At 42.0% G+C, this 27,574-nt stretch overlaps 1 protein-coding gene across 4 annotated transcripts in view; it reads left to right on the top strand.

Annotated features, from left to right (window-relative positions):
- Window positions 1-27,574, top strand: part of LOC311013850 (ecto-NOX disulfide-thiol exchanger 2-like) — a 160,740-nt gene that overhangs the window by 27,982 nt on the left and 105,184 nt on the right. For all 4 annotated transcript variants that reach the window (XM_084010108.1, XM_084010107.1, XM_084010106.1 and 1 more), the window contains exon 2: window positions 18,606-18,752. In XM_084010108.1, coding sequence (XP_083866234.1) covers window positions 18,606-18,752 — 147 coding nt within the window. The remainder of the gene's footprint in view (window positions 1-18,605; window positions 18,753-27,574) is intronic.

Raw genomic sequence — 27,574 nt, 5'->3', positions numbered from 1 at the left:
CCTGGCGTCCTGTCCAGGTGAACCCTGCCTTCGCCCAATGATAGCTGGGATCGGCTCCAGCCCCCCCCCGCGACCCTGAATACAGGATAACCGGTAGATGATGGATGGATGGATTTTTAGTTCTTAAAAATAGTGTTGTGAACAGTTTGCAATCATTTTCTGGCTTGGGATTTAATATACAATGGATTCATTTTCTCTTATTGTTTTCTTTCAAATCATAATGTGAGGTTTTTATCCAAACGTCAAGTGGTGGTGTAAAATAATATCCAGGTTTGCAGAACGGACGGCTCATAAACTCATAGAGAGTGACAAACAGCCATCTGGCTATCCTTCTCCCCCAAGCTTATTCACTTACTGCATACTGGAATGGCTTTAAAGGAGAAAGGCTCTTCTTTTGAAAGACGGCTTTTGGCATTGAAGCTCTCCCTTGTGTCATCGCTTAGAGGTTATAATTCATTCGGATTCAGATTCCATCGTACGTAATCATCGAACTCGTATGGGGGGGAAAAGAACTTAAGCTTATTGTGCTTTCTGCCGGATTGAAGAAAAATGCCATGAAGGGTCCTGAGAGGGAGAGATGCTAAAGAGGGGGGAGGATTAATACTTAAAGGCGAACTAAACAAAAACAAATGTGCTGGTGGCATGCTGCAGCATGGGCCGTTCACAGGACGAGTACTGGACTGTTTCATGGTTCTCAAGATACACACCATCTTCCCTAAAATAAATAATCAAATGCTGTGAAACAACATAAAAATGAGTGAGCACCACACATATTTAGAAATCATCTCTGCAGTCCACAAATGCCAAGGTAAATGGATTGTCGATTTGAAGATTTGTTTTTGTTTTGTTTCTTTTAAATCATAAAATGTCCCGGTTATTTCATATCTTGGTGAGAAAATCTTTAGTAAACTGAGTTGAGGGACCCTTATCTGAAATGTTTGTATCGTTTTTATGTTGAATGATTCAAAATGTTCGACAATTAGTCGATTCAGCTATTCATTAAAATGGCTGTCATTTAATTTAATCTTCTCAAATGTCTCAAGTCTTCTAACTGGTTATCTTTGGGACAAAATGAACACTTTTTGGGGGATATAATTGATATAATATTATAATATAATTTAATATATATTAATATATAATATATTTAAAGTTGTAGTCCTAGTAATGCTGTTAAAACATTTATTATATATATATTAAAAAAAGTAAGCCTCAAATTTCAGTTAAACAGTATTTGATGATAATGACAAACTGCTTTTATATTGATAATTTTTCAGCCACAGATGATTTCTTCCTCGGGTCAAATTCAAGAAGAGAACAAACCTGTAATTAAAAGGCAATTACTGATGGAACATCACAGCATTATCTCCTAATTAACCTCAATGAGTCATCTCATATGAGACATTTTCAGAAAGATAAGAGACTGACGCGTGCCGTAATTATGCTGTAATTATTATAATGTGTATATATACCATTCAGTAAATACTTATGTGTTCTTACTCAAGTATTACAATGACTACTTTGACTTCTCCTTTACTTGAGTAAATGTTTGGCTTGTCTTCCCTCCACTGTAACTGTAGTTGTTAGCTTGTGGTATTCTTGCTCTTCTTTCTTTTGGCCCATTCATACATTTCTAGAAATCACTGTGCATCACATTGCCCATGTTGCTGCCCAACACAGACGACTGCAATATCCGCACCCGACGGTTGCTTTTGGATCACGATATTATCGGGGTTGATATCGTTGAATTTTGCACGACATGCTGACACTCTCCTCCGACTCTACCAGCGTTGAGGTCCTCTTGGGGCCAGTTTTCTGGTCGTTACTCCTCCGCCTGTCATTAACCAACCCTCTCGAAACACAAAAACCACATAGACGTCAACGGAACAACCCCCCAAACAAACTGCGAGCAGCTTTACCCGCTATTAAACCAACAGCTGAGCTTTTTAACGGCCATTATCATAAGAGCATCTGTGTAACGCTGACATGACATGCTGTAATAATGATACAGCACCTGTCCGTACAGCCAAGGTCCGCTTGTCCCTCAGACTAATCGACGCTATCATGGCCAGAGAGGTAAAACTGTTTTCTTTTTATTACAGTATAAAAACAGGAGAGATGGCATATGGGAAATCCTGTTTTGGTCCAGGCTCAGACTTTACGGGACCTTTACGACTCTGGAGCTGCATGGGGCTCTGAGAGGGTCCAGCCCTTTGATTTTAATACCCCATACCATGAGCTGCAATTTCTTAATTAAACCAGGCTTTTTCGGCCACGTTCAAAGGGCAGACGTCTGTGCAGATACACACACACAGAGATCATGACATCTACTGATCTTAACAAGGCCTTATCCGCTGCCATGTTATCTGCCTCCGGTCGAGCACAACTCCACAAGTATGTGTGCAAAAATGCAGCTGACGGCCTTTGACAGTGGGAAACAGATTACACGGCAAAGCAAAGATTTATTAGTAGTGTTTAATGGAATAGAGATCAGTGGATGGAGGATTTAAATAAATTAACCTTCAGTGGATTCCCAGTGGCCCGGGGAATGACAGACGGGGGCTGAGGAGGAATTTTCTCCTTGTCACCGATGTAATGAATACTGATGACACAAATCTGGCCAGAATGCACTCTGTTCTTGTTCAACCTATAAGTTAACATGAAGCGTGTGTGGACAGACAGGAGATGCCAAATGATGAATAGGAGATTGAAATATATATAAAATGAACTTTGACGTTTTCAGGACGGCGTGTAGCATGTTTTAGTGTCGTCCATGTCAGTGTCTGCATATGCGAGTGTGTGCACGCATCATTTCCTATGATCTGAGCAGAGCATGTGGTAGCGTTGTGCACAGAGGGGCGTCATCGAGGCAGACTCGTGAACACGTTGTATCCAGAGCATAAAAATGAACTAGGACATTTGAAAACATGCATGCGAGGTGAAATATCAAACAGAAATGGATCGTGTGAATGCAGAATGTGAGTGGGGATGTGGAGCTCACACATATCTGGGAAAATAATGGAAGTTAAAATGATATGCTCTGAATATGACACAAATGTATGTTTTGTGAGTGAAGCCTCGTCACTCTCAGCTAGACTATTATTACATTTTCCGGCATTACTTTAATTAACCTTTATTTGTGAATTCATGATGGTGGTTGGATCGTTTATTTTCAGTCTTTACATCTTTGTTGGTAAGATAATGCCTCTTTCCTGTCTGATTTGTGTTCAATATCTCCACAGCACAGAACTGTGGGGCGGCTCTATGTTTTATTGTCAGTGAAACTAGATCTCCCCCCTCTGTACTTCTCTAAAGCTGTACAAGTGAGGCTGTTTCACACCAGCAATCTCATTCACACAGCTTCTGCTGTCTCGTTAAATGGCCTGATACCATAAAATCCACGACTGGCCTCTTGGTATGAGAATGGTAACAAACAGTTCCCACAGAGCGCAGTGTATAGAAAAGCGAGTGGTCTCCTTTAAGACTATTTTCACAGAAAGGTGTCGGTTTGATAAGTTACAACTGACCACTGGTCACTACTGGCCTGGAAGATGTGCGGCTGTTTCACTGTTGCATGCAGAAGTGCATGTGGGTGAGCGTGATACAGATGCAACAAAGAGAGCGTGTAGGCGTGTGTCACGGACGCCTGTGTGCACTTGGGAAGCTCGGTTTGGTCCGAAGCATACTCAATTGTGTGTGTGTGTGTGTGTGTGTGTGTGTGTGTGTTGTCTCATGCACCCTCTGTGTGTGTATAACATGGAGCTGACAGCTGGCACGGCTGAGGTCTTCAGTCTGTATAGAGATCTCTGTGGAAAGAGTCAAACTGAACAACAACAGCTGGTACAGTTGCCAACAGATACCTGTTACCACGGGTTACGTTGTCACCATGGATAGCCTACTCTGTGTTGCCAAATCTGTAAGCGTTCATGGTACTCTGCACACCTTTTAGCGTACTTTATTCAGCGAACTTTAACACGTTTGAAAAGTCAACAAAGGCTGATAACTTTGGGGGGTTAAGGCTGAGTTATGCTTCCGCGTCGACACAACGCAAGGGGGCTTGCGGACCACTTACGTCCTTGCGGACCCCCCTTACGTCCAACGCAAGGGCCTGACGTGTGCCTCCCAAAAATCCTAGACGCGCGCCGAGGCGACGCAACACCAACGCAACACCAACGCAGCGGCATTGGCTGTGATTGGTCCGCTAACTACATCCGCTGGAGACCGCTATCCGGTTTCCACTCATAAACACCGCCATTTAAACTTTTAAAAGGCTACTTTTATTGTTTTCACCTCGTTTTATTGTTTGCACCTACTCGCTTTTGCACAAAGAAATAAAACACCAAGTTCTGAAAAAATGTGGACGTTTAAAGCCGGAAAGTAAACAAATACGCTATAACGAGGCTACGACGATATACGCCAAGAGTCTCGGTCGGTCGGTCAGTCTTTACAAAAAACATAGCGCCCTTTCCCGGTGTGGCATTGAATTGCATTTCGACACGTAAACCCAACGCAGAACCATCACGGTCTCCAAGCAACTGCGTGGCAGTTGCGTTGCCGTTGCGTTATCACTACGCGGAAGCATAATCAAGCCTTTAGTGTCTGAGGTCAACTTTTGTTGCCTCTCATTCCCCCATTCTACTCACCACTCAATACGCTCCTCCATTTTAATAATGGTGTTTACTGAACTTATTCGACAATGTCAAGTTAGAGCTGGAAAAAAAATGTTTCAAATTTCGACAGCAAAAAAGTTTGCAAATGGGTGTGTGGAAACTTAAAGGAAAAGTTCGGAATTTTGGACATAGGACCTCATTTCCAACTTACCCGAGGTGATATAGGTCGGTGGAGACCGTTTTCAGCACAATTGGTCCAGTCCTTATAGTTGCACAAGTCACTGTTGCTAAACTGGTGTTGAGCTAGCGCACGTCAACGGTAACATCCAGCCTGTCACTAAAAACAGCTTTAACTGCTCCGCAGAACACCCGAGACAAATGTATTATAACGTCGGACTATCGATGTACATGTCAGTGTTGGTAGAATAATTTTAGAAATTAAACCAACCTTGCATTTTCAATGATAAAACATTTTAAGGGACTAGTTTCTCAGCAGCAGCGGAATTTTACTTTGCATGTTAGTAGTAGTGCGTAAAAACGAAACCTAAGCGCCCTACAGTCGTGACAGCTAGTACTCGTAGCAGCGTTATAAAAATGGAAACCGAAAACGTCTTCCTCTGTAGCCTCATTAGCCCGGAGATAATATCAATCCGCCGCTGACGTAGCCTTAGCAACAACAGGGAAAAAAGTATAAGCTATTCCAATGCCATGCAAGGTTGGTTTAATTTTTTTAATTATTCTACCAACACTGACATGTACATCGATAGTCCGATATTATAATACATTTGTCTCGGGTGTTCTGCGGAGCAGTTAAAGCTGTTTTTAGTGACAGGCTGGATGTTACCGTTGACGTGCGCTAGCTCAACACCAGTTTAGCAACAGTGACTTGTGCAACTATAAGGACTGGACCAATTGTGCTGAAAACGGTCTCCACCGACCTATATCACCTCGGGTAAGTTGGAAATGAGGTCCTATGTCCAAAATTCCGAACTTTTCCTTTAAAGCTGCATTAATCGATTGAAAACTGAATTAATGTTGGCCACATGGGAGCAGCATAAGCAAGCTATATATATATATATATATATATATATATATATATATATATATATATATATATATATATATAATAACCTATTAGGGAGATATGGCTAACATGCTGGTGGTTGCTTATTGACAACATGAGCATTCAGTTGAACTCATGTTTCCCATCTGAATAGCTTCAACTTCATCAATCACTCTCCTCTTAGCCCTGTCTGCCAAGGGAAATACCTGGCCCTTTAACCGCTAAATGCTCCACTGTGTATATTTAACTGCTTACTTTATCCGTCAGCTATGTGATGGTGGGCAAGTAGTGTAATGTTGCTTCATCAGAGATTTTTCACCGTAAATGGCTGCCTGCTGAAACAAATGCTGATGAGAGGAGTAAGCAGGCTGTAACACCTGAAATAAGTATGATTATGACAGTATGAGGGTTCGTCACCACAATCGACCCTTTCACATCACACATAGTCGTAGTGTTAATATAAGAAAATCGATTGTTGTGGCTTTTACATTTAACGTTTAACGTTTCAATGACAATTTGCTGAGTGTCTCATAAAGTCTTTTCTGCCGTCTCCCTGAGGGAATAACAAGGAACTTTAGGTTTAAATTGGTTGAGTACATTGTGCTGCTTGATAGGCACTGCCTATATAAGCTGTGATGATGAAGGTCAGAGACTGCCTGAAGCTGGAGCACTCATCTCAGAGTCAGCTCATTCCACCAGATCATCAACTTAACTTTCTTTCCCATAGTCCCTGGTGTAAATCTCTGCTGAAAGCACAACGACTTAGACTTTTCACTGTACTTAGATGCAAAGCTGTCACTGCGGTTATATATGGATGAATTTGTCGATCGTATCTGCATTTCATATTTACACCAGAGGCAGATGTTGTGTGGGCAGACTGAGAAACCATTGATAAATGTTGTCATTGTCCACGGCAAACAGCAAGTAGCTTGCTGAGCTGAGCTTGATTGTGGCGTCTATCTGGTTGCATTGGTACATGATGAAAGTTCATGAAGCACTAAAGAAACTTTGTTTCCGAAGAACAGTTTGTTTTTGTTTTCTTTGCAAGGTCATTACTGTATTAATTAAACTGGGACAAAGGAGTCTGAGGTAGTTTTGGTTACTTCATGCCACTCCCCCCTTGTTTCTGTTGCTAAAAATACTCAGGCCCCAAGTGAAAAGCCAGGTTAATATCTTTATGAGGATGGCTCACATGCCCAATGTGCCAAACCAGCTTTTGCACCCTGTTTATTCATCTGTTGGGGTCATCCGTCACTCAGTGTAGTCTGCTAGTTTTACAGCTAGCTCCATTTTACTGCCAAGCATCCATGACCTTCACTTATCTTGTTGAACCGAACGGCCCAGGCTATGAATAGAGCGATGACTATGCTCGAAGACTTCCAAGGGAAAACCTCCAGATATGGAAACATAGCTGCTGGTGGTGGCAGGAAGCTTCACTTGGAGCTATCACCATGCCGGACACATTATGTGTATGTGACATTAAGTGTTCCACTTGAATACGACCAATAGCAGCGAACCTGGAAATGGGTTATCAGCCGGTAGATTACCGATAGTGGTTGCATTCCACCCTGAACCCTGAGCTGTGACCGAGTGTGACTTAGGTACCTCTATGGCGGGAGGCATTTCTGTAGAAAGCATACCTGTCCTTGGCTTGATGGCAGCCTCTGCCTGGATGTCTTTGTTCTGTGCCGGAAGAGGCTAAGTGATGACGGAAACATCATCACTTGGTGGCCGTCTTTCTTTCCAGCTTCTCTATTAAAGGTCATACCACTTGTGAAGAACCTACTGCAAATAGCCTTCCGACAATTCACCGACTAAAGGTGACCCCAAAGATGTCGATTTATTGCCTTTTTTCCAATATAAATGAAATGAAGAGAACTACGTTCCAGCAGTTAGAGAATCTAAAGGTAATATTCTGTGACTATGTCCCTTTGTGAAACTCAAATGCACATCTCTTAAGAATTCGTGATAAATCAATTCCCAATTACGCTTTACGTTATATCAGGGTTGTCCAATCGTATCCAAGAAGGGCCACTGTGAGTGGAGGTTTTTGATCCAACTCATCAAGGTCATGACTGAAAACCATAATTAGTTAATTAGTTAAATCAGGTGTCTGAGTGCTGGGCTAAAACAAAAACCTGCACCCCCACCGGCCCTTCTCGGATAAGATTTGGAGACCCCTGCGTTATTACTGATAAATGATTATTGCAAATCTGAAAAATGTGTTGCATCTGCAATGGTATCCATCAAAGCACTAACAAATAAGAAGCACTAAAGGCCTTTGCACACCGAGTCCATTTTTTTGTCCCACGTTAAAAAATAATTACGACGATTATGTCAGTCACGTTTGCACACCGACTCCGAAACTTTGGTCCGTCAAAAAAGTTTTCGGAACAGGGTTTGATTTTCTGCATTTTTCGCATCAGTCAAAAATCATTCAAAAGCATTGACTACTCAGAGCCACCGTAGAGACCACAAACATCCAAAATATCAACAGACAAGCTCGTCCACCTCGTCGCTCCAAGCAAGGCGCTGTATGACAAACAGTCTAAAGACTACAGATGCAGAGATGAAGAACAGATTGTGGCGAGCAATCGCTGAGCAGTTTGGGATCAGGGGTCGTACTGCTGCAGCTGTTCAGGGTCAGTTGGTTCGCAGAGATTGGTGGTCTTCTTTCTGATGTGCGGTTCCAGTAGTGCTGTGAACTGGACCACCGAGATCCTGAAGTACACTTGGAACCAATCAGGATAGTTGAAGAAACAGAAGGGAGCGGTGAAACCATCGGGTCAAGGTGGACTTCAGAATGTCTGTGGTCCAGTTTTCATCACTACTTGGACCGCAAATCAGAAAGAAGACCACCAATTTCTGCGATACATCTGTTGCACAGCTCTTTTTCTTTTTTCAAGAAGTGAGACGTCACAAAATCTACTTCACTGCTGGAAATTAGCAACAAATATATATATATATATAAAAAAATGCATCGGACTCCGTGTGTGTGTGAATTTTCTTTGATGGATGAAACGAATGCAAAAAAACCTGACTCATTGTGCAAAGGCTCTAAGACTCCTCAGCTTATCCTGTATAGACATCATACAATTTGTTTTGAGTATAGCATAAAGGGCCACGACTTGCAATGGACCTTGAACCATCGTCAGCAAATAGACAAAAGTTCACAAATCTGTTCTATTTCAGAGCAGTTTTCATAGTGCTGATGTATGAGTGCTCTGATAATAGGCAAGGATATTGTGTCTGTGTTCAATCTACAACACAATAGAAACCACTTACTTACTGAAATGAAGAGGTCGAATTCAAGCCACAAACTTATGAACACAAATTACTCTTTTTAGAATAAAAGTAGCTGAAGAAAACTTAACAGTTGGCTGTTGAAGAAATACTGCTGTGCATGACTCAATGTTTTCTTCACATGCGAGGGGGACTTTTATTGAAAAAATAATAATCACAATTATTTTGATTGATATTGAAATCACGATTAATAAACACGATTATTCATTGATTTTAAAAAAAAGGAATTTATTGAGCCACCAAAACTCATTTTCAACATAACTTTTAGGAAAAACCATCAGAAATAAATTAGTAACAAGTAAAAGCAATTAAAATAAACAAATAAAAATAAACACACAGTGAAGGCTACTGTTCTCCCTGCAGTTTGCTTTCTACAAACTGAGGTTTTTGGCAGGAACACCAGTCTTTACACTTCAGGCTTCCGTGATGAATGAATAATAGCGATACCAATGTAAAAACAACAAATAAAAATAAATAATACTCGGCAGTGGAGACATCTTTTTTAACTTCAGCGCAACATTTATCATACAAAGCAGATAGTGCAACTCTGCTGAAGTGTTTGCGTGACGGCAACACGTACCGCTGGTCCAAAATGTTGACCGGTGTCAAATGAAGGTTTGAAGGAAATATGTGTTGACAGGCCTTTACTCTTCCTGCTTCCCCCCTTTGATATGTGACTGTATGACTAAACATATCATTATCTTTGGGCCTACATTGACATCAGAATGTATGTAGTGATTGAATTGGGTTTAAGTGAATTTGTGGTATATATTTTTGGGGCTGCATAATGCATGTTCTTGCTCACATTTTCCAACACCAGTGCAGAGAAGTCTTAGTTCATGTTTTAATTAAAATTCCTTCACTGTCTTTGATATCTTTTTTTGTCATAGCAGTCAAATCCTAGCTGCATAGTCGAATAAGCATAGTTTCGATGGATAGTTGTGTAAAAAAAGAAAAAGAAAAGAACAAATCCAATACACTCAATGACATGTAAATATGTTATGTCTTTGAATGGACCTTTATCTGTTTCAGATGGATGAACACTCGGTAATCTATGTGTGTTTTTCATGGCTGGCTACACTGCCTCTCATCCCCAACTCTCTTTCCCTGTTAGACTTCCACATACTGCAGTTCACGGGCTAATGTCTGTCAATTTTCAGCTGTTGAACCGGCTCATATTTTTATGACAAGATTCAACAATGTATGTATTTAGGCAGGAGAAAGCAGATAAGTAATGCGGTAGATCATCTTAAGAGAAAGAAAGAGATCCTGGTATAGGTCTATAATGAACCGACACTGGTTGTTTAAACTTTTGTTGTCCAGTGCTGATTTTGTTGTGTTCCCCATAAATACCATCCAGATCCCAGTTTTGGGAGAGCTACAGACATGCTTACATAGAATGGACCCTGATATGACTGCAGTGGGATATTGGGTCCCAGATTAGTCATCAACGTAATTAAATATTCATGTTTTGTTTTGTTGATTATGTGTGATGTGTTCACAGTCCTTCATGATCAGATCCAAAGGTTTGATGGATGATTTGTTTATAAAGTGTCATAAAATGCCCACAGTCCTAAGGTGACAGATGCAGATTGCTCATTTTGTCTGCCCAGCAGTAAAAAGGATATCCAAATATATTCAACATTTGCATTCTTGCATTTTGTGTGTAGCAATTTTGTGAAGCGTTTGGCATAAGCACCTCTCAGTTTGTTGCCAGCATTGTACTCATGGAAACCCTGGATTATCTGTGGGTCTAAAATGTGGAAGATTAACAGGTTCAGACTCTACATAAACTAAAGATCTAGATCTACATGTTGAGTTGCTTTCTAGATTACACCTATGGTCACAAGCTTTGGGTAGTGACCAAAAGAAAAAGATTCGCGGATACAAGCGGCTTAAATTATGTTCCTTTGCAGGGTGGCTGTGCTCACCTTTAGAGATTTTAGTTAGAGGCTCAGATATCCGAGGGAGGGTTGTTTTGATGCGCCTTCACTTTGAAATTGGTAAGGGGGTTCAGGCATCTGATAAGGTCCCTTTCAGAGTTTCAGAGACATGTCCAACTGGGCATATGCCCTAGGCCAGTCCCAGAGCCCGCTGGAGGGATTACATCTGGCTTTGGACTGCCATGGGGTCCTCCAGGAGCAGCTTTCTGGGGAGAAGCGTGTCTGGCCACACGAAGGTCACACTGGTGCACCTAACTTTTTCCATTTAGGTGCACCAGCACATAATTAAAAAAATTTCACTGCGCCTTACGTCGCAGCAATAATACACATTTGACACCCTTTCTTTACAGTTCCCATAGACACTGGTCATTTCTTAAAGGGCCCTTATTATACTGATTTGCATCAATTGCACACAGCTGTCAGAGGTCCAACAACACTGTATTCGATATGCATTGCCCCAAACCCATCCATGGTTCTGAATTTAAGCTGTCTAAAAGTTATTCAAATGAGCTCTGCTGAGAACAGGCTGTTTCTGTGCCTGCACCTTTAAATGCTAATGAGCTCTGTCTGTCATCACCTACTTGGAGAGTAACGGAGAGGATGCTGCTTACGCTAGCGGTAGCATGCACCAATGTTTACGGTGGATGTATGGCTCGCCTATGTGGCTCAGGTGAAGTTGGGTCCTGTATGGTTGGGACAGATCCTTTTACGAGGGTCAGTGTCGAGGCAAAACCAGCTTTGTACTGACCCTCGTTACTGAAGCAGTCCGACGTGAAGTAGTTAGCACACACATACAAGCTAACAAACCGTAGCCGGCACATTGTCATTAAAATGAAATGGACAGAATCTAAGCACTTGATTTGTACAACCAACAACAGAGCAATTTGGGTGTCTCGCTCCGACATTGTGAAACATCGCTATCTCACTGCTATCTCACCGCAGGACACACGGAACTTCACCTCGGTGATGAACGCCCCCTCTCTGATATCTCCTATCATCGCGCAGGAGGTCGGCCTAAGCAAATGACTCCCTTCATTATGCAACGATGGGAGCTGAATCTGAACAGCTCGTAGGATCGCTGTTTTACCAGTGGGTGGGCTGCAGAGACCATGCCGGAGTCGCTTGTTTCCTTATTGTGGGAGTTGGCAGGCTCAGGGAGGACCAGTTTATAGGTGTTGAGATGCGAGGAAACCTGTTTTTCATAATATGGGACCTTTAACACATGCTGTTAATGACTATGATAAATATATTCATCCTGGACCGTGGCCTTGACGCTCACTAGCCCTCGGCCTCCCTCTTTCCGCTTAGTGTATAGCCTCAGGGTGCTGGACTTGGGGTGGAACCCCCGTGCATGGTGAGGAGCTTTCTAGTCCTGATATCTGTGGCTTCTATCTCCTCCTTTGGCCAGCTTATGATACCAGCGGGGTATCTGATGACTGGTAGTGCATACATGTTGATTGCTCGGACCTTGTTCTTACCATTCAGCTGACTTTTCAGGACCTGCCTTACTCTCTGGAGGCATTTGGCTGTGGTTGATTTCCTTGATGCCTCTCCATGGTTTCCATTAGCCTGTGGGATGCCAAGGTACTTGTAGCTGCCTTGGATATCACCTATGTTGCCCTCTGGTAGGTCGATCCCCTCAGTCCTGATCATCTTGCCTCTCTTTGAGACCATCCGGCCACACTTGTCCAATCAGAATGACATCCCTATGTCATCGCTGTAGATCCTGGTGGTGTGGATCAGTGAGTCTATTTCTCGCTCGCTCCTGGCGTACAGCTTGACGTCATCCATGTAGAGCGGGTGGCTGATTGTAGCCCGCCCCCTCAGACACCTGCAGCTCTCGTTGGCGTGATAAGTCAAGTCAAGCCAACACCATCCTGAACAAGCCTACTGTGTCAGAGAAATTAAGGCCCGCCCCTACTTCACCTCTGATTGGTTCAGACCGTGGTGATTATTCTTCGCTGTATGCTGGTGGGGAAAAAAACATTACGCTACAGACCAGCTAAATGTTAGGCGCACTGGTGCGACTAAGGAAAATGTATAGTCACATGTGTACCCAAAATGGTCGCACTCTGGAGCCCTGGACTACCTTTTTTATCCTGCTAACACCATGAACCAGACAAGAAATAACTGTTGTTTTTTGCTCTATACGACCCTGACATTTTTGTTTTAGCCACACTAGTGTCATTGCTCTTAGGATAGCATTTGTTCAGTCATTCCACCTCATAATATCTAAATCAAATACTAGAAATGTTCCACACATATCCGTGGTCACCAGAAGTAAAAGAAATCTATTGACTTTGGTGATCACCTGACTTTTACTGTAGCTTGAACCACTAGGATGGCATTTGTGGTTTTGTGTGAAATCTTCCAACAACTATTGGATGGATTGCCATGAAATTTGATCCTGGCATTTGTGTCCCTGTTAGGATGAAATATTATAACTTTGACTTTTCCATCCAGCTGCATCATCAATGTTTTAGTTTATAACCAAGTATCTGCTGCTGGAAATTACCCTGTCAGAGATGCTAGCATGGCCTCAGACACTTAGCCTTGTTTATTCCAACATCTTTTTACGACTAATAAATAAAGACAAGGCTGCTAGTGCACTCCGTATGGTTTAAATTATTTTTTAAATTGTATGTTGGTGCTTGTAGTCAGACACTAACTCATCTTACTGATAAAAGGGGGTATCATATTCAGCAGACATCCTATGCTGCCCATGAATCTCCCCTGGCCATTAGGCAGCTTAGATCTATTACTGTTACATGGTATGTTTTAATGATTGGTGGTTCAGTGTTTTGCTTTACTGGTCATCTGTCTCTGTATTGAGGAAATGGTAGTCTGCATACAGTGTCATGCAGAAAGATGATGCCTCTAGAATCGGAGCCATTTTGTAAAAAAAAAAAAAAAAAAGGAAATTTGCAAATGTCAAATGCAAAGCTCACATGAACACAAGGATGTCCTTTCTTACGGAATATATTCCATGAAGTATTTATATATAAGTATATATATTTTTACTGGTTTCTTTCAATATTTTACTTGTCTCCATTAGCAGATATAAAATGTATGAGAATCTGTCAGAGAGCACATGAAAGAAAATGGAATGAATCTTTATTGCAATATTAGTTATTTGTCAAATGTGGTATTTTACCCTTTTCCAACACAAAATCTTTTCTGGCTCAAGGAACTCCAAAATGTTCATGGGGTGGTTGAGGGAATTTCAGCCAGTGCTGCCTTTATAGTCAGCAATATAATTTCATGCATCATATTGTACATGGTGGAGAAACACTTGGCTGGAACCACCACTTCTGAAAATGGCTAATCGCTGATAATACTAATCTGTTGGGTCTGGCTGTACGCCACCAACCTCACCCTACTCCCTTTTAAAAGTGTTTCCTTTAGAATGTAGTACAACTGCCCACCTCCAGTCATAGTGGCACTGCTAGTAGGGATGTTAATAATACATTTTGACTGATTTAATGCTAATGTCATACAGGCATTCAAACAGCTCCAGCTAAACTAATTGATGTGCTGGAGACACAGTGGCTGGATGTGCCCCCGACATCATGACAGCTAACTCTAAGATGGGTGAATTGGAGACTCGGTTGCCTGTTTCACACATACACTGCAGATCGCAGTGCACATTATTATTATCATTGCAGCTGGGTGTCTTGTTACACTTCAACAACACCACCCCTGAATGCAAGACACTAATCTTGAGGTGATTGCTGGGCAATTCATGTTAAGGCATTTGTAGGAGAAAAAAAGCACAATATCAGAGGCCTGGACAGACATGGAAAGAAGAGATACATGTTGTAGCTCCGTAAAAAACGCATCCACACAATCCACTAAAACAGCATAAATGCACAGCTAAAAAATGACAACTTTCTGGGGGTTGTTGAGAGTGACAAGGGGCATCTTTCATGGTGGGGTACACATGACTACATGTTTTGAGGCCCAGAATTCCTAGCAGCAGCCCTGTGTGCATACCTAGTTTGTCTTCCTTTCCCTCTTTCACAAACTCCAGTCGTTTTGGCTCTCATGTTTTCATTTCTTTATGCTTTTGAATGTCTTGGATAAAACGATAAAAAAGTCAGCTTGTAGACTGACAGCAGTAAAATGAAATCAGCAACAGAAGATTAAAGGACACTTTGTTCGGTCTGTCTACGTGGCTCCAACAAGAGAGAGAGAATGAAGTCCCAGACAGAGCTGTTGATGGGCGGTAGACATCTCAGGAAAGAGACAGACACAGTCGGTGAAAAGGATGTGTATAGGTGCGTTTGATGTTACCCCAGACAGTTTCTTTGCACAGCCAGTAGAAAGGTGGAGGACGTTCCGGGGAGGAATTCAGGTGCAGGCTCACGCATGTGTGAACACTTGCGTTAGTATTCACATGTAGTGTCAGAGGAAGATTTAGATAAGGATACTGTTTTACAAAAAGGAAAAGCAAACAGACTCCACTTAACTTACACTAAAAACATGCCACTTATCATATGCGTAGACATGAAGGAGAAGCCCACAGAAATGCAGTGTAACAAAAAGACCGACTGGTGAAAGACACAGAGAGAGGCTCCATCTGTTCTTGTCTCATTGTGAATGGAGAGGTGGCCCAGCTGAATGAAGGCAGCTATTAAAATCCCTTGTAAACACATTACCGACATGGCCGCGTCCAATATACAGAATGAGACATAAGAGTGATATAGAGGCCGAGCCACATCTACTAATGCATGAAGCCAATCTCACGTCAGCTGCCAGAAAAAGGGGGTGGAGGGGGAAAAAATCAGGTTTGAACGTTGCACATGTGGTGTGTCAGCCCGATATGTGACATTAGCATCCTTGTTAATAAATAAGGATGACGAGAGACATTAATGTCAAAAGGAAGCTGGGAGATCACATTTGAATGAATACTTTGACCTTTCTTTGCAACGCTACGAGCACATCAATTATGCAGTTTTTGTAATAAGGCACAAAAATGATATCAGTCATGCTCACACAAGCATTCAGATAAATGCACAGAACAATAAACACAAAGAACATAACTGCACAAAAAAATACATGTTTGGAGGTAAACAGGAAGATAACCCTGTGTGTGTGTGTGTGTGTGTGTGTGTGTGTGTGTGTGTGTGTGTGTGTGTGTGTGTGTTCAATAGCATTGTAGTCTCCCATTAAAATACAGAGATGCAGAAATGGGTGTGAATTAGGAGTTGATATATATTTCACATTAGTATGGAACTGGTGTCTCAAGTACAAGCCCTCCTCAGAATTACTGTATAAATAAGCAAACAATAGCCGGTGTTTTGGGCCGTGTTTGCTTATCACTCCTCAGGTTTGGAATCTCCATTATTTCTGCGACCGTTCCTCGAGGATGGGACTTAATGTATTGCTCTGTGACTGCCGAGCCTGTTTAAAGGAACAGGATGTGAAAATGAGCAGGTGAAAATTAAAGTATTTATAGAACAGAATACTGACTCAAAACCATTAGGCAGACTTGGTTGATTTGTGTCCTAGATGTAAATCCTAGATGTGTGTGTGTGTGTGTGTGTGTGTGTGTGTGTGTGTGTGTGTGTGTGTGTGTGTGTGTGTGTGTGTGTGTGTGTGTGTGTGTGTGTGTGTGTGTGTGTGTGTGTGTGTGTGTGTGTGCCCACGAAGAAGATAAAAAGCCGCTAGTTGCTCGTACGAGGCCGTCGTTGTTTGCAGCAACACGTATATGATGCACAACTTCGCTTGTGGTTGAAGAGTCGTGTAAATATGCAAGACGAGCAAAAGTTCACCTTTCACAGTTGTTTTGATGACACGGGCTAATCGTAATCCCGACGCTCATTGAATACGTCACTTGGCCTAAGGCGGCATATCTGTCTCTCTCGTTCGCCGTGATGTTTTGTAAAAAGAGACACAGTTGTGGTGTTACGCCGCAAAGCAAAGTTATTTATAAAAGGGACGATCGTGGCATATTTTTGACTCTCCTTTCCATGATTTCAGTGCAATCTTCTGCGTAAAAAACGAATTAATCACTCGAGAGGGTCTTCGGCAAGTGTGACGCCTAGTGGGAGAGGTCAGTATAACCGGTTCGGTCCAGTCTTTGGCTTAGTATCGGACCGGTTTGAAAATGTTTAAACTGGCCCAAGCCTCACATTAATGACACATTTCCATGATCCATGAATTTAGGCCAACATCTCGGGATATAAATATTTTATTGCGATTCATAGCCTCTTTGAAATTGCAATCAAGATTAGTACTTGAACGTTGTTTGGCTCAATTGAGAATCTTGAAAATGTTTTTCTTTCTCAGTTGAAAGCCATTTTCTATTGAATGTTTCTTTTCATGTCTCTGTGCCGGCAACAGCCTCAGGAACACCTGGAAGATTGGGCCCACATGTCCACCTTAACTCAAGGATGAACCGATCAGATCAGCGTCACTATGACCTCAAGTCCTCACATTCTCGTAAAGGCAATAATCACTGTGATCTCAAAATATGTTTTTGGCCATAACTTAAAAATGTATTCCCTGATTATTGCAGTTTCACACAAATGTCAAATAGGACAAAATAATGAAAGTAATGGATGTAAACTGCAAGACAGCTGGTTGACGGAGGCATGCCACCCACAAGGCGGCAACAGTGTTTTTTCATAGTACAGGCAATGGTATCCAGGCAACCACTCCATTACGTTTGATCTAGTTGTAAAAAAGGCTGCAGCATGCGAAGCATTTGATGCATCAATGGTCTTGATCAAACCGCTCTGTCAAATCCCTGCAGATCTGGTAAAGTCATGGTTATTTGGTACTATGGGAAAGCAAAATGTATACCCTTTATAGAATACAACACTTCCACCACAAAATGATCATTTATATGTGAATTATTCACCCAGAGTTGCTTTGAATTATTAAGCAAGTTTTTCTGCTATTATTCAAAAGTTAAGGTTAGTCCTAAAGTTAAGTCATGCCACGCAAGTCTGAATTATTTTAAATATTTAGATTATAGTGTAGACACATGTTTTGGGTAGTAGTGAGCATACTGTATGACTAGATGGTCAGTACTCATTTTAAGATACGTATTGTGATGGGAATTTTTCATTTAGTAGTTCATTATAGTATAATTAGTAGTTTGAGTAGTTATAACTCATACTATTCCATGTGTGTCATGAGGTAACCTGTATTCTGCACTTATGTCATGTCATGCGTTACATGAGTTGTAAAATGCATCTTGTGACACCAGCACAGCTGGCAAGTCAATATGGATCTTTGGACACTGATGAGTGGTTCAAACACCACTTTCTGGACAAAGTTCTCCGTCTACACAAACAACGGAACAATGCTCTCTGATGACACATCACAAACATCTGTATAAAAAGCCCTTCTCAAGACTGAAGAATTGGTCAGGCTCTTAAGGAGTCTGCCCCTATCTGGCCAGATAGTTTGCTCTGAAGCTGTATGTCGGTGATGCGGTCCGCTTGGACACCCTGTTTGCGAGGGCTTTGACTTATTAGACTTTGTCTGTTTACAGTCTGTCTGTAGCGACTGCTAGCCTGTTTTGGACTCTTTATAGAATAAATGACTAAAAGCGCTGTTAGGAGTTGTATTCTTATTTCTCATCAGGTGATCATAAACTGATTTCCACCACACGTATCGCTACGTGTGACCACATCTGATTTCGTCTCATCCAACGCGGTTCTTGTTGTCATCTCTTAGGCCTCAGCACGTTGCCCTTTGACCCAACGACAAGCAACGAGCCTCTCCACTTCAACAGCTCCAACGGGCCGCTGGTGACAGAGTGTCCCTCCCTGGAAAAAAATGCTGAAAATGGCAAGAAGAGAAAAAGAAGCAGCCTGCCTCCAGGTATTGACAATACTACCTCACCACAGTGACTTCATGACACTAAAGAATAAAGAAACCTGTCCCCTCTGGTTTGTAGATAATGCTCCAGTACTATTGTGCGTGGTGCTGCACAGACCCTAACCTGGAATTACAGGGACTCACTTTGTCTGCTTGGATGATTCCTGATGGAATGCCATTTGAATGCTACCAGCATCAAATAACTGCTGGTGAGAGATAAACTCTAATCCCGTTATTTTGAGACAGTCTGAAAGAGGTAGCCTTGTTTGGTCTTTGCTGTTTTTGATTAGCTTGCTGTTGCCTGCGGCTCTGCCTTTCTGTTTTGGAGGTCACACGGCTAAAACCAGGAAGCTGCATGATAGAGATTTGTCATCCGCCTCCCTCTCACCATGCCAACACTCCTGCCAATCAAAAACTCACAAGCTGTCAGCTCTCTCATGCACACTGACCTGCTGTACCCAAAATACTCTAATGTCCTTGTGTGTACATGCATGCTCTGTAGTGTCTGCCTGTGAATGTGTGTGTGTGTGTGTGTGTGTGTGTTTGTTTGTTTGTTTGTTTGTTTGTTTGTGTGCATGTGTGTGTGTGTGCATGTGTGTGCAGTCGCTCACGCATTGAGCCTAATTGTAATCGAGGCCAGTGTGCTGTCAAATTAAAGAAGGACTTTCTAATTAATTCCATTATGAGAAGTAGAAAGAAGAGGGCCCTTAAGACAAAGAGGTGTTGTCCATGTTTTCATCCGTCGGGGTGACACTAATTGGTCTGGATTTACAGTCTGGCAGAGATACACAGGGGCTTCAAATTAACTACTTAATAGCAGTATGCTAAGTCACTGGTGGTGATTCAGACAGGGCATGTAACTCGGAGGTGCACTTCAGAGTCAAATATGATAGCAGTGAGCATATGAACAAAGAACAATTAGATGTTCCTGACACAGTTGAATTACATTTTCTTCCACATGGGAATACGTTACCAAGCAGCTAACCACTAACTTGTCTTAATAAGATGTTTGTGTCCTGTTATATGCCTGTGACCTGGTACTCTCCACCTTAAATCTCCTGCCGAAGTATAGAAATCTTTCATCTCTGTTAACATTAAGGCGAGTGAAATATGTAGATGTATGGTCTTTAATCATTCATTCGGCGGCTGCATCCTTCTATCATACTCTGATAATACAACCAATGGCCTTAGATGACTGAACCAAGCTTATTCTCCGTTTTTATTTATTTATTTTTTACATTTTTGGTATGTTGTTGCAAGTCCTCTCCATCCCACATTCTGTCCCTACTTTGTTCAGAAATCTGATTTTGGAGGAGACATACACCAGCGGCAACAAACCCAGGGGAAATACCTAAAAGGAAACGTGCAGCAGACGCATTTATGAAAGCGACCTCTTTGAAACAGCGTCAATGAGCATAAAAAGCAGCATCCAAGAGTAACAGTACAGTATGACTCACCACGATTTGTGTATAAAAGAAGACGGATAAGCTTAGCATGGTTTTAGACACTATTTTGTTATTTATCAACCATCCTTTCAGAGAGTTCACTAAAGTCCTGCCGCTGTACAGACTTTTCTCAAAACCATGAACACGTGGCTGGAAATAAAGTGCAAGTCCATTATGTTTAGTCAATGAAAATAAGTGTGTGTGGATGTGTGTGCGTGTGTGTCAGAAAGCCTTAAGATCAAAGCCTTTGCGGAGGACAAATCAGATCTGTCACTGGAAAAGCCACACGTATTTTTTCCTGCCATCTTCGAGATGGCAAAGAACAAAGTCACTCATCCATTATTTTTCTCTCTGTCAATTCGTCAAGTTCTAAACACTATCATTATAAAGGTGCCATTAAAGCAGGAAAAGTGCACTATTCTCATGATTGCACCTCAAAATCCTAAAAGTGTTCCTACATTGTAAAAGTAATGGATTTCATGTTCCTTTAATGTAAGGAACATTTAGTTTACCGATCCGAATGAAGGGTGTAATATAAATAAAAATGCCTCCCCTGCAAAAATGAATTTTGAAGTTGTGTCGATTACATTGCTTACACTGTTCTAACCCTGCAACGATCACTATTTTTCAGAATCAAAAATTTGATTGCTCAGCTGACAATTAACCGCGCAATGGTTGACAATAGTTATTTGTGTTTAGTTGTAAAATGTTAGCATGTTAGCACGCAAAACTGAGATGGTAGACATGGTCACGGCTATACCTGCTGAACATAGACATGCTAGCATTGTCATTATGAGCATGTTAGGAAGCTAAATGTAGGATTTAGCTCAAAGCACTGCATTGCCCAAGAACTGCCTCACAGAGCCCCGAGCATCTAGACTCTTATTTATAAACCAGAGTAAATAAGAGAACAGTCAAGTAGGCCAGATCTCAGTTGGTATTATTTATAATTGCACGTTAATAAAAGGAATGAAATCATATTAAAAATATATGGCTCACATGCTGTTAAACTGGTGCAAACTCTCCTGGTGAGTGTTGTTTCGGTAGCATAAGGCCAGGGGTTCTCAAACTTTTTGGGGCCAGGGAACCCTTACAGCGGAGAACATTTTCCAAGGACCGCCTCATAATCGAAATGGAGATAAACCACATTTCAACCGCCGCTGGAAGTATCACTTCCTGTGCTAAAGCCTTCTGGGCTTTCTCTGAAGTTGTGGCCAGGTTTAACCATCCATGTTTTCTGGCGGGTGTATTCCTTACTCTTTCCACTGAGAAATGATTTTATTTGGCCGTTAAATTCCAGGTGCTTTGTAATCAGATGTGGCTTTAGCTTGGCTGGCTTCATGGCTTCGTTCACTAGCACCTGAAGCACATGATGCATTTTGGTCTCCCGTCGCTGTTTTCAATAAAACCAAACTCCAAATAACTGTCGTCATATATTTTTTTTTAATTTGGCTACTTTAGGCTCAACGTCACTTGACGATGTGGGCTGACTCAAATATTTCTCCATGGTGGTCAGCGAGCTAGCTGGCTAATAGGCCTCTGCCAAGCAAACAGCAGCGGGAGTGTCACAATCATATCAGAGTTTTATTGGCCCAAAGTTAACGTGGGTGGGAGTAATGGACATAATATGCTGTAGTTGACGGGGGAGTATGCATTATTTAATAATACAGCACAATTTTATAATTTATAGCAAATTATTTGGCGGACCCCGTGGCTATGGGTCGTGTACTCCCAGGGGTCCCCGGACCCCACTTTGAGAACCTCTGGCAAAAGGCATATGATTGTAACAGAAACCACTTCACCACTGGCACATGTCTTTTTAAACTGGTACGGCACTGGTGGCCGCTGATCTTTGCAGGCCAGCTAGCAGCAGGGCTCATACCCTAACATGCATTATTCCTATAACCCGTGTTGTTGCACCAGCTGTTTGCGTGTGCTGTTCCCAAAAGTATATGATGTAATATGTAAAATAGTTTGTGGTGATGTGATTCTGCTTTTCTCTGCTTTTTTTCCCTTTTCCCTTTGCTCCATTTTCAACTTGGAAGGTCACAGCATCAGCTCTTTGTGTGACAGTGATAAATGTATATGGACTTATGCTATAAAATACTTCCACGGATGAAACAAGGTTCTGAAGCACATAATTTGAATTGAATTTTCATTATTTTAATATCTCCAGTTTTTTTGAGTAATCCTTTCACGGTAACATTGGCCCCATTTTGTTGTACAGCATGTAGAGCCGCTGTGGAGAACATGTGTTTAACACAGCGGTAGCAGGGAAGCTATGAATAGCCCGGCAACAACGGAATCCTCCTGAGCATTGTTCCATCAGGCTAATGAGCATGGCCCAGTAATGGCAGATCAATGATTACAGATGATTAGTGTTTCCCTGTGCCTGCTATGACTCCACTGTCTATCAGTTGTAGTTGCCTGCTAACTTGAAGTCTGTCCCTGAAGGACTGGAAGCTAAATGATGGAGGTCTGCAACAGCTGGAGCTGTGGATTTACTGGCTTAGAGGGTGTGATTCTGCCTGCCTCCGGGTCGTATCCGGCTTCAGTCAGGTCCTCCGGCCCTCTGAGGACGACTGATAGAGCACCGACTCATTAGCAGCCATGTGGATTTAGTCTCGTTAAGGGACCCTAATGGATAGATTCCTCTCATTACATTTGGCACTTCATTAGATCCACATACTTTGGGACAAAGGCATGTGGTACTGTCGAAATATGGACATGACGTACACACACTCAACCCGCATGGTGCATTTTTTCACAAACTCATTCATTAAGCCAGTGTTAAAACCCAGACCAATTTACTCACTGCGTTTGATCATAAACACGAACATCCCAACATCCTGTGAATCTAATAGAGAGGTGTAGTTAATCGACCGTCTCTAGTCTGACATGTCCCAGAATTCTCCACACCTCCACCCCAGGGAGTGGTATTATTTGTGTTAAATTTAACTAGTTTAACCTATTCACGATGATGTACAGTGAGTTGATGTGGAAGTGGCAGTAGAAATGTCAGGAACTTTCATTTACACACAAATATGCTTTTCTCACGATTTATAGATGAGGCCTTTTGTGAATTGGCCCTGATATATCATTTTGAAATATTGTTTTGGGAAATTCAGGCATATTTTATAGCTGCAACGTGACTCATTCAGGTACCATGCATTCTTTAATAGAAAGCTCTGCGTTGGGTTGGTGACTCAAAATCAATATCCCCTTCTAAGTTGCAAACTCTTTATACAGAAGTTATACACTTTGCATTATTCACTCTTGCACTTCTCCTCACCAGCATCTCTTCTCAAACAATGCCTAACAAAGAGTGCCTCGGGGGCCGGGGCCCCCACACAAACTGCTGCAGTTATTCTGTGTATTTTTTCATTAGTATCTGTGTTTCACAGCAGTCCAGGAGGGTCTTCTTTCAGTTCTGTTGTCGTTAAACAAACCAGTGAACAGAGTGAGTCTTTAAACAGCTGATGGCATGTTGTTACACCTGATGTGCTCTGGATGAGCTTCACAAGTCCGTCTTATTGCACTAGAAGCATTACAGGGTCTTAAGGACTGTGCTTTTAATTTGAAAATGCTACTTACCAGAAACCTTCGACTTGTGAAACGTCTTTGTTGATGAGCCCCCTTTATCACGAACCTGTTTCCGTGACAGTATTAAAGCGGAACATGTTTGAAATACAGCGGAGCTCCTGAACCACATTTGAGGCTTTGACTGCAGTTTGTTCAGCCAGGGACGATTCAGCAAAACATCCTATGTTCAGTTATGTGTTGTGAAGGAGAAAATCAACATATTAAATCAACTGGAAAACACCGTCATCGTGCATTAGTCCTGGTAGGAGTCAATGGGTTTTGAGGCTGACCTGACCTGTTCAATATTGTTTTCTGTTGGTTTCACAGTATGAACAAGCCACAATATTGAACTGTTAATTTAAGTGAACACAGGTTTGTGTGGTGACTGTGAAGATAAAATGATATACTTTGCTGTAAAATGTATAAACTTCAATTCTGCTGGTTTTGGTCAAAGTACTTTTATCATGAGCAGTGATGGAAATATTGTAGTTACATACAATTCTATGGTACTTGGGCTTATCTATTTTCATTTTTATGCTGTTGACATTTTTACTGCGTTCATTTCTAGAGATAATTACAAGTTCCTTTGCAGATTCACGTTTTTATACAAAACGTGATCGGTTCATGCAATTTGATGCATTGTTATAAAGTGCCAAACAGAGCAATCGTTTTTACCTCCACCAGCTTCCCCTGAAAAGGCTGTTTACTGTTAATATTTTTCATTCATTTGGTTATGAAAGACAGAATTCACATTATTTTTCTAACCGCATTAGGAGAGAAACTTCATGGATTGTTTTAGTGGTGACAAAAATACTAAGTGTATGTTGTGGGAATCTCAGGCTGTCAAGAGAGACTCTAATTTGTGTTTCCATTCCTCGAAGTGGCAGATGCACCCTGATTGTATACTGAAATAATTCAACATTTGACATGGTTGTCTGTTGGCAGGATTTCTTAGACTATTGTTAGTGTTTATCAAGTGAGTGGTCCAGAAAAATCAAGATTACTGTTTGCAATGTACCCCTTCCTTGCATTTACCTGAAGGTAAGTATGAGTTTAACCAACACATGTGCTGTATTTTCATGATCAAATCATGTGCTTAATATGTTTATTTACTACTAGTGTGTTTACCTGTTACTAACTTATCACAACAAAAAACTTCAAAGTGAAGTCTTCTTTAATGATTTGTTTTGTCCAACCAACAGTCCAAAAGACTTCTTCCTTTGCTCCCGTCAGAATTAATACTTCTAGAGGGTTTTGACAGTTGAACCTAAACGTACGTTAATGTGACTGATTCTGTCACTCTACGGTCTCCAATAAGAAAGAAAAAAAACATTTACACAGCTCTAATCCCGCTACAAACAAACAACCAGACATTAATTGGCCGTGCTCAATAAAGAGTTGCTTAAGTCTCTCCTAACCAAACAGGTTTGCTGTGTTTGAACGTGGAAAGCAGGTTGGCCTGATTTTAATTACATTATGTGCCAGTCAGGCTCCAGTGTTGCGACTGATCCATTCAATAACTACACTTTTATCTGAATAATATTAATTGGTGGAGGGAATAATTCTCACACAGAGCCGTATTAGAAGAACTGATTTAATAACATTTGTTTCATTTCTTTGGTTATTTTGTGTGCTGATTTATTTCCCATTGTCCTGAGGTGCATTCCATGTGAGTCAAAGAGTATTTTATGAAGCCAGAAAGAGTTATTTCAACCAGCTATGTATCAATCCCATCTATTATGTCAGAACTAAACGGTTTTGATAAGTGGCATTCAAAGCAGCACAAAACAATTGCTCCAAAATATAGGTGCTTGCACTTGTGTGTGTGTCGACTGTCTGCATGCCGGCATGTAGATTCAGTTGGAGATGTAAATCTACAGCCATCTGTGTGGCAGGCGAACACATCGTGACATGCAGCATTGGCACTGATGGATAGAAGAAACAGAATGACACACAGGAGCTTCACAGATAAAAATCACACTTCAGCACTGTACTGTGATCTCTCCCAGAGTCCCTCGTCCTGCCTCTTTTCCTTCCAAAAATCACAAAAACAAAGCAATAACTCAGCTGTTGTGTTTGACAGGAGTGATGATGAAGGGGGTTGGATTTTTCTGTCATTGGCAGAGGGGCCAAAGAATGGAAAGAGCTTCTCGGTGATGCTGCAGCCCTTGAAGGAGAAGATGGAAGCTCTGGAGAATCAGCAGCACCCTAGTCTCGCTTTGCCAACTCCTTCTCCAGTGTAGAAGGGTCTGGCTACATATCATATCTCCGGGTTCGGGGGGAAAAAAACGCTCTGGCTTGTTTGTATTTCTTTCAACATATCACAATCCTCTTGGGCGCTGCTAAGCTTCGGAAGCCGCTGTGGTGCGGCAGCCCTGTCATTAAAATGACAAAAGAAAACTGCATAAAACCTTAAAAAAAACGTATGTAGACTGTGTGACGACATGTTTATTAAAACAAAAAAACATAATTTGATGGTCGGTGATCCAGTGGTGAAGCCTGTCTATACTTTAGCTCTGAAGGAGCTCACTGGATTCATTAAAAACACAGACGATTTGCTAGCCGTTTGTAGCTCTTGCAAAAATTGACTGAACCAATATCGGGAAGCTCGTGTGAAGTGGAACGGATCGGTACATCGGTCAAGTCACTGGGGCATGCCGCTGCCAGAGTTAAGAGACGTACCAAAACAACTCCGACTGATGACGGCCGTGTCAGAAAACGGTTCAACATCGGGCATAAGTATAAGTTGCTAACTCTGAGGTTGCTGCTGTTGTTTCCCGATTCCAAGGGAGTTTGAAAAGGAGACACAGAAAGCAGAAGGGGAGGAGTCAAGTCTGACTTCCTTCCTCCAGGTGTTGATCCCAAGCCTTCACTTCCTGTTTGTAACGGGTATAGGTTGGACCCAATTGCAGCACAGAGTCAGGCAGGTTCAGTTGGTAATGACTTTTATTTGTCAAAGAGGGACAGGCAAAAGGAGAGTCAAAGCCAGGCAGGGAGTCAAGGAGCCGATGCAGGGATTCACCAAGCAGCTCAGGACTGAGGCAGACGGAAACCAGGAAGGGCAGGACAAAGGCGGTGGTCGGGGACAGAAGGCTGAGGTTATCTCCAGACAGACGACAAGATGGGTTGGTCAGGGGCAGGCAGGGTCGAATCCGTGTAGGCAGTCCGGTAAACGCTGGAGAGTCTGGCATGGGAGCTGAGAACAATCTGGCAGAGAGTGAACAGTAAGCAGAGTTTATATACAGGGTTGATTGGTGATCAGAGGCAGCTGAGTGCAACAGGTGAGGAGAGTTGGACTAATGAGGGGAGAGTGGCAGGCAGTGGAAAAGTATTGGGAGATGAGGTGTGTGAGCAGACTGTGACACTGTTATCTGGACTAGCAACTAGGGATGGGCAGAACGAGGCTTTGTGAAACAGCGAAGCGTTCGAAGCAATTGCGCCGGAATTGTGTCGAGGTTTCGAAACAATCCAAAACCTGGTTCTCCATGGTGACATCTAGTGGCCAGTTTTGCTAACATGACAATTTGACTGTGAAACTCAACTGGTTCAGACAGAGAATATAAATAGCTGTCAGGTAGTCAGCCCAACCGCGAAAAGTAACGTGGCCTAATGGTGAACAATCGCGTCGTACACCCGAAAGTCCGGTGTTCAATTCCCAAGAAGTGCCACCAACAGTGTTTTTAAATAGAATTTTTTTAAATCGAAATTTGCCAGATGTTTTGTTATTTCAGGTTCATAGTAGCCTACATGATTCTTTTTTAAAATGTAGGCTGATGGCCCAGGCTTTTTCTTGAGAAC

The sequence above is a fragment of the Eutrigla gurnardus genome (assembly GCF_963514095.1).
Source record: "Eutrigla gurnardus genome assembly, chromosome: 5".
Lineage (NCBI taxonomy): Eukaryota > Metazoa > Chordata > Actinopteri > Perciformes > Triglidae > Eutrigla > Eutrigla gurnardus.
This window is presented reverse-complemented; position numbering and strand designations above follow the sequence as displayed.